General features: G+C 43.7%; 1 protein-coding gene across 1 annotated transcript; it reads left to right on the forward strand.

Moving 5' to 3' along the window:
• The first annotated feature begins 652 nt into the window (after positions 1-652).
• On the forward strand, positions 653-7,613 carry soul5l (heme-binding protein soul5, like). The gene is made up of 7 exons (XM_084931962.1): positions 653-798; positions 1,701-1,760; positions 3,594-3,675; positions 3,776-3,896; positions 3,981-4,120; positions 5,086-5,249; positions 5,443-7,613. Coding segments are annotated over exons 1-7 (1,065 nt in total). The 5' UTR covers positions 653-796; the 3' UTR covers positions 5,939-7,613.
• Positions 7,614-7,996: the final 383 nt, after the last annotated feature.

The following is a 7,996-nucleotide window of genomic DNA, read 5'->3' on the forward strand; positions in this document are numbered from 1 at the left end:
AGTTGTAAACTAGTACGCTATTTTATAAATGAAGCAACCCAAGGAATTATATCACCTTCAGCTTAGTATGTACACACAATTACATTTGTTTAGCAGCAACATTTTGTACAGCAAGAATGGCAATCATTTAATGTGGAGCACACTCTGGGAGCAGTGGGCCGGACCAGTCAAACGCCCTTTCTGTCAGTGTAAAGATGTCCTGTTTATTTTTTTGTTACTGTTGGCCTAATGTTTAAAAATATATAGTGTAAATTGAAAAAAAACCCCACTATAAGCACTGTTTCCTGTCATTGTCAATGGGGGATGTGTTCATCTGTAGGCAAAGCTGTGAAGCTAATGTGAATAAAGTTAAAAGTACAAAATCTAGCATGCCAGTGTATATATTTTCCAAAAGCCGAGTGGGCCGGATCGGAGTCTTTGCCGGAAGATTCTGGGCCCCGGGCCTTAAGTTTGTCACCCTTGCTGTAGAGCAGTATACATGTGGGATCTCCATCCTCACTTTAACCCTTGCTTGCACAGCAGGCAGTGATTCATTACTAATGGAAAATTTCGAAGCGGAAAAAAAAAAACCCCAGAAACGGGAGGGGCGGGGTTTCCTCTGTCCCGTATTGGATACAGTTGGAAGTCTCGAGGCTGCTCCGCCCCTCCGTTCTGCGAGCTGCAGGCAGACGCCGGTGCTCACTGCAGTCACTCCGCAGTGCATCCAGCAGCAGACTGCAGTCTCCTCACGCCGCGCCTCCCTGCGCTCCCCTGGCAGGTGGAAAGGACACTTATAGAAGCACGCGGGGTCGCGATCATGTACGTATCATCTCGAGTATCTTCTAGTTTAAGAAACCGTCCGGTGTTTGGTGATGGTGATGTTTGTGATAGTAGTTGACCGTTATTTTGCAGGAGTTTTTGCGGCGTTGCGCACAGGTAAAGTTGATTTGTTTGCGTCATCGTTTATCGGCTGCAGGAAAATGCATTTTCAAGCTGCTCTAATACATCAGTGTTAATAATAATAATAATAATTATTATTAACAATGAAGATCACCGATGAGCTCATTTGGACACAGTCCGCCCCGTTACTACATCACCTGTATCTGTGAAACGCCCTTCCTCTTTAACGCCTTTTTTGTAAAGTTGGAATAAAATTAGGATCTGAACAGGTTGTGATCACAGCGGGATGCGATGAGCTGCCGATCTCGGTTCTTCCTTGACCTCGAAATGCCTTTGGATTGATTTAGAAAAGACCCAGCCTGATGATGCAGCAGATTCCTTCGCTCTCTCCCTGTTTGCGTCGCACTGAGGCAGGAAAACGTGTCCTGTTTCACCTCCGCAGTGCAAACACGCCGGGATGCAGCACAGCAGGCAAACTCCGATTTCTGCAGTCTAGCACCTTTTTAAAATATATATATATATATATATATATATATATATATATATATATATATATATTTCTGTCGTTATCATCGTCTTTCATTTTAGAACAGCACTCCTTTGATTATTTAGAGAAACTGTAGAGTTATTCTACCCACACAACATCCTTTCGCTACAAAATCATTAATGCTGTTTGTCTTTCTTCATCACTCTTTTAACTTGTACACAGACGGTTCTCTTAGTTGTTTCCCATCAAATGATTCTTTGATACTCATGAGACTTTTTCCTCTTTGTTATGTAAATCATTTGCAAACATCATTGCCTTGTGTGTCCTCCCACAGGGCTTTCATCCCAATCTTTGCTATTCTCGCCCTTGTGGTCTCAGCTGAAGGCAGTGTTGGGTAGGTGGAACGCTTCATGTAGATGACATTACAAACCTATGATGGCACTGAAATGTTCCAGTTTCAGTTCCACGCTATGGTTTTCAAACATGGCTTTAAAGTGGAGGTTTGTGTCCTCTCAAGGAGGAAACTTTATTCTTTTATGAGTTATTTACAAGTTTCTGACCACTTATAAAATGTGTTCAATGTGCTGCCCATTGTGTTGGATTGTCAATGCAACCCTCTTCTCCCACTCTTCACACACTGATAGCAACACCGCAGGAGAAATGCCAGCACAGGCATCCAGTATCCGTAGTTTCAGGTGCAGCACATCTCGTATCTTCACACCATAGACAATTGCCTTCAGATGACCCCAAAGATAAAAGTCTAAGGGGGTCAGATTGGGAGACCTTGGGGGCCATTCAACTGGCCCACGATGACCAATCCACTTTCCCTGAAACTGTTCATCTAGAAATGCTCGGACCTGGCACCCATAATGTGGTGGTGCACCATCCTGCTGGAAAAACTCAGGGAACGTGCCAGCTTCAGTGCATGAAGAGGGAAACACATCATCATGTAGCAATTTCAAATATCCAGTGGCCTTGAGGTTTCCATTGATGAAGAATGGACCCACTATCGTTGTACCCCATATACCACACCAAACCTTCACTTTTGTTGTTCCAACAGTCTTGGAGGGATCCATCCAATGTGGGTTAGTGTCAGACCAATAGCGGTGGTTTTGTTTGTTAACTCCACCATTCACATAAAAGTTTGCCTCAACAAAATCTTCTGCGTGAACTGAGGGTCCTGTTTCAATTTTTGTTTTGCCCATTCTGCAAATTCTGTGCACCGATCTGGGTCATCCTCGTTGAGATGCTGCAGTAGCTGGAGTTTGTAAGGGTGCCATTTGTGAGTAGCTAATATCCGCCGAAGGGATGTTCGACTAATGCCACTCTCCAGTGACATGCGGCGAGTGCTACGCTGTGGGCTCTTGCTGAATGAAGCTAGGACAGCCGCTGATGTTTCTTCATTAGTGACAGTTTTCTTGCGTCCACATTTTGGCAAATCCAACACTGAACCAGTTTCACGAAACTTAGCAAGCAGTTTGCTGACTGTAACATGGGAGATGTGTGGTCTCGTAGGGTGTCTTGCATTGAAATCTGCTGCAATGACCCGGTTACTGCGTTCACCAGATATCAACACAATTTCGATCCGCTCCTCACGTGTTAACCTCTTCGACATGTCAATGGCTGTGAACAAAGAGAAACTTGTAAATAACTCATGAAAGAATAAAGTTACGTTGAAACCAAGCACACCATTGTTTTTCTTGTGACATTACCAATAAGTTTGATGTGTCACATGGCCCTCTTCCTATTGAAAAAACAAAAGTTGTATCCAAGATGGCCGACTTCTAGATGGCCACCATGGTCACCACCCATCTTGAGGAGTTTGCCCCCTCACATATACTAATGTGCCACAAACAGGACTTTAATATCACCAAGCATTCCCATTTTATTACAGTGTATCCATATAAATGGCCCACCCTGTACATTGAATGTTTATGGAGCTTCATAGTAGGCGTTTCCATGGCTCCTGTAAGTGTAACGTGTAGTTTGTCCATATAGTGCAATCTTAATGATTACTGCTATTATTGCCAGCGAATTAGTCACAATATCTAAAGGTTTATAAGGTGTGGGTACCGACATCCAAGTTCCCATAAACTAAAGCAATCCTGATTGAACTTAACAGCACAAGTCAGCTGAATTCATCCCCAGTTTCTTTATGGACCTGACTGTTTCTGACCACGTAGCGCTGCTGGACAATTGATGTAATTTATCAGTCTTCTTGTTGCAGACCCAGTACCAACAGCAGCTACTGCACAGAGTCAAAGGAATGTCTGGAATATGAGCTGATCTGCAAAACGGATGAATATGAAGTGAGTGAAAGCTCTCAGCAGCCAGCAGTGCAACACGCGTTTCCGACTCGTCAAGCTCGTATTTCTCACATACCGTGTGCTTGTGCGCGTTCGTGTCCAGGTGCGGCACTACAGCCCCACTCGCTGGGTGTCAACAGATGCTGAAGCCTATTTCATGGGAGTGGGTGCGGCCATGGCTTTCAGGAGACTCTTCCAGTATATTACCGGAAGTAACGAAGGAGGTAAGAAGTCGATATACAGGAGGTCAAATTGAGCTTTGATGAAGTGCATCAGTGTTTGGAATGATGATGACGGTGGTCATTCAGGTGTCCAGATGGACATGACCGCTCCTGTCCTGGTCAAGATCCCAGAGAAGACCAAGATGTGGGAGCCTGCTATCTACACGCTCAACTTCCCACTGCCGTCAACCTATCAGGACAACCCTCCAGCACCCACTAATGACAAGGTGAGCCCTCGAATTGCCCTTGCCTCTACTGAGGTCAAACGCTGTTTATCCTGCCAGTAACTGTGTAATTCAATCAGTGATTTTCAGCTTTCAGATCAATAGAGATCATTGACTGGTGCGCGGTACTTAGTGTGGCTGGCCCTGCTGCTGCTCTCACTCAGCAGAATAGAAATGCATAGTGCTGAGTCAGCAAGGCACCAGTGCTCTCTGTGTTTTCTGATTCTTAACAGACGAATTGGCCAATCACATGGCAGGAACTCATGCGTGTAAGCATGTAGAGATGGCATCCGAATTTAAGTGAGCCAGACTACTTCAAGCTGACAGGAAGGCAACAGTAACTTAAACAACCACTCGTTACAATCAAGGTTTTCAGAAGAGCATCTCTGAATGTACGTCACACTGAATCTTGAAGCAGATGCGCTATAGCAACACAAGACCACACCTGAAGTGCCATTCCTGTCCGCTAACAAACGGACACTGATCTGATCTCTGATCTGATGAGTCTCGATTTCTGCTGTAACATTCAGATGTTTGTTGTAAAAAACACGAACACATGGATCCATCCCCCCGTGTCAGTGGTTTAGGGTGGTGGTTAAGTGTGGGATTGGGGCGCAGTATAAGCAAGGTGTACCTACTAAAGCTTCCAGGTAGTGTGTATAGCGTTACAATGATCAACACACTTGTTTCAAGCAGTTTATTTTTAAACTATGGACTCTGTGTGCTGTCAGTGACAGCAGATGGTCGTCTCAGTTCCACAGCTCTTGAGGACTTTATAAGGCCCAGTGTAACAATTATTTTGAACAGTGTATCATGCAAAATTTCTCTAGTTGATCCCACAAATAAAAAGATCAAATTGTATATAAGCGTAAGAGTTTCTATTACTCTAAAGCTACTCTGCTGCCCTTCCACTTTGTTTTCCACATGTATTTCCCTGTACTGGATTCTTCTCTGCATCCATCGCACAGCTGTATTTCACTGAGATGCCAGAGATGGACGTGTACGTGAGGAGTTACGGAGGCTGGATGCTGTCGGTCACCTCCAGGCTTCACGCCCACCTGCTGACCAAAGAGCTAACCAGAGTTCGAGCTTCGTACAACCACAGCTATCACTACGGAGTTGGCTACGACAGGTGCTACGCATGTCTCATTTCTAATTTTCTTTGAGGGAATCACTCATGACTGTGTCATCATGTGGTTCTTTTTGCTCTAGTCCATGTTGTGCACTCATTAAACAGTATTATCTGGACTTGTACTGCTGCACAAGGCATCGTCGCCTACTTCCAACTCTAATGTTCATGTCTCTTCTTCGTTTCTTGTGCGTAGCCCCTTGAAGCTGTTGAACAGGCACAACGAGGTGTGGTACGTGGCCGAGGGCGAGCCAGTTTGCTCAGATCCACACGAGCCGACACCTGCGCACACACCCCGTCCGACTCCCACCATCTCCCCCACAGACTTCCCCTTCGAGCCTCTCCCAGACAGCCTCTCTGATTCAGATTCCCCCTCACTCACTCCCTCCGACCTGTCCTCAAACAATACGTCCAACTCCACCTCACAGATGCCCTCTGACACACCCACTCTGTCCCCATCAAACACTCCACCCAGTTCTCCATCTGATCTGCCTGCTCAAGCTGCATTCAGCAATCCCCAAACGTCCACCCAGATCCTGCTGGAACCGACATCCAACTCCTCCGATCCCACCTCTGTGAGCCCGTCGCTGGAGCCCCAGTCTGGCACCACTCTGTCGAACAGCGTGGCTACCAGTCCCGAGGAGACACCGGCCGACACTGAGCCTGTGGTCGAGCCAAACGATGCTCATTAGCAGCAGTCAGATGTGATTCAAGCAGCTTTTCCAGATATATTTCTATGTAATCTAAACAGAAAGCAAACAGTGGAGGTGCTTGAGTCTGCGTGTGACAGACGGACCTGCTGTTTCTCTCCTTTTCCTCCTTTTCTCACTATACCCCTACTTATGGCACCAAGTGTTTAACTGTGTGTTCTATCGCAGCTTTGCACCTGCAGCTTCTCGAATCACTGATCACGTGCACTTCCACTTTGTCATTCCAAACTTATCCCACCGCTCCAGCGTAGATTTAAGTGAAATCTATGTATTAGTTAGAAGGTTAGTAATCTGAGTTATTGTGCTGGTTGATAGATGAAATGCTGGAACGAATTAATAGGCCAGACTTAATTATCTCAATGCTCAGTTTCACACTGAAGTTCTTAATATTTACTGCCTGGGTGCAACTTTCTAAAAGTTCATGTGTTCAACTTCTTCATCACTTTCGTGATGTATGTGGCAACATATTCATTTTGCATTTTCATTGGGATCTTTCTTGCAATCTTAGACACTAACTAATAATACAAACAGTTCCCAGATTATGACTTTGTATTTCACTTTTCTTTCCAGTATGTTGGCCCAGAAGAACCCCCAAAACTGCAGCCATATGATTTGTCAGCTCCAAACTTAGATATGTGCAATTAAATATTTACCAAAAATACCTTTCCTTTGCAATACATTTAACCAGTATGTTATGGGAATTAATAGAGTAATCAAATTTCAACATTTATACCAGAACAGTATGATTGTTGAAAGTAAAACTGGACTCCTTGGCTCTGGCCTTTAGTTTTTCGATTAATGTTTCAAAACCTTTAAAATTACTTTCCCTGCTAAACTTGACCAAAAATAAGAAATGTTTTGTATGTTCTGTTACTTTAAAGTGGTCAGAAGTGTTTCTCACCACTAGGGGTTGCTGTAGAGCAGTGCTACATCTCAAACTCTGAGCAATCTTGGTTCTGACAAGGTGGAACTACTGAAGTGGCCAGTTAGTGTATTTCTGGTAATCTCTATACATGTCCATATAGTACATGGTACTGTAAGCAAGGGTGATACAACAAGAGTGGTAATGGCTAATAATAATAATAATATGCCACATCTTTATCAGTAAAGAAGAAAGACACTATCATTATGTTAACGTAAGCAGCTATTTAGCTTTGTGGGTGTTTTAGGGAGTAGGAGATCAGTGTTTCAGCCATCAAGGATGTAAACGTCTTGGTAAGAAATACTGAAAGTTAAAACTGTGTTTATCTGTAAAGGAAATTGTTATATTTAATGTAATTTAGCACTGTGTAGAAATTAAGAAGTTCAGTCTGCCCTCATGTAAAATCTTGATTAGTCATATTTTCTCTAGAAAATCACTCCACAACCACGTTGCTGTAGCCATGTCTGTGTGGGTTCTCTCCGTTTAGCTTTTAGCCCAGCAGTGGCACTGCTTTGCAAACTGTCTGCTTAAGTGTGACCTACAGTTTCAACCAACTGCAGTAAGACTGCTCCAAAGATCTCAAAGAATCCCAGTTGATCAAACCAACGCAATAAAATTGACATGTTAATGAATGACATCCTCTATTGATGCATCTCTGAGCTACATGCTGTATATAGACACAATATATACACATTCTGTTTCTGATGAAGATGCAATAAAATAAACATCAACTCATGTTGGACTCATTTTGTTGCTGATGGTCTGGACTTCACTGACTAAAATGTTCAATTTTCCTTTTATTCATTTGTCAGTGAACACAACTGAAGGGGAATCAACCCAAATGGTCTCCCACATGTATTCTGGTTTTATTCACATGGAACGACATCTCCCTTGCAACCAGGAGAAATGGGTCAAAACCTATATGAAAGCAAGGCTGGAGCGCACCTGCAGCCCTGTAGCAACTTTGTCAATATTTGTGGAGGAAAATAAGCAGTGAATGAGAATTTTATGAATGAATGAGAATAGTATTATATCGTTAGCAATGTATTGTGATAATATCATATCATGGGGTGTTTGGTGATTCCCACGTCAAAGCCTAGCACTGAGGTTGGCAACCT

This window comes from Perissodus microlepis, chromosome 6 (genome assembly GCF_051167445.1).
Source record: "Perissodus microlepis isolate ML-2025 ecotype Zambia chromosome 6, ASM5116744v1, whole genome shotgun sequence".
NCBI lineage: Eukaryota > Metazoa > Chordata > Actinopteri > Cichliformes > Cichlidae > Perissodus > Perissodus microlepis.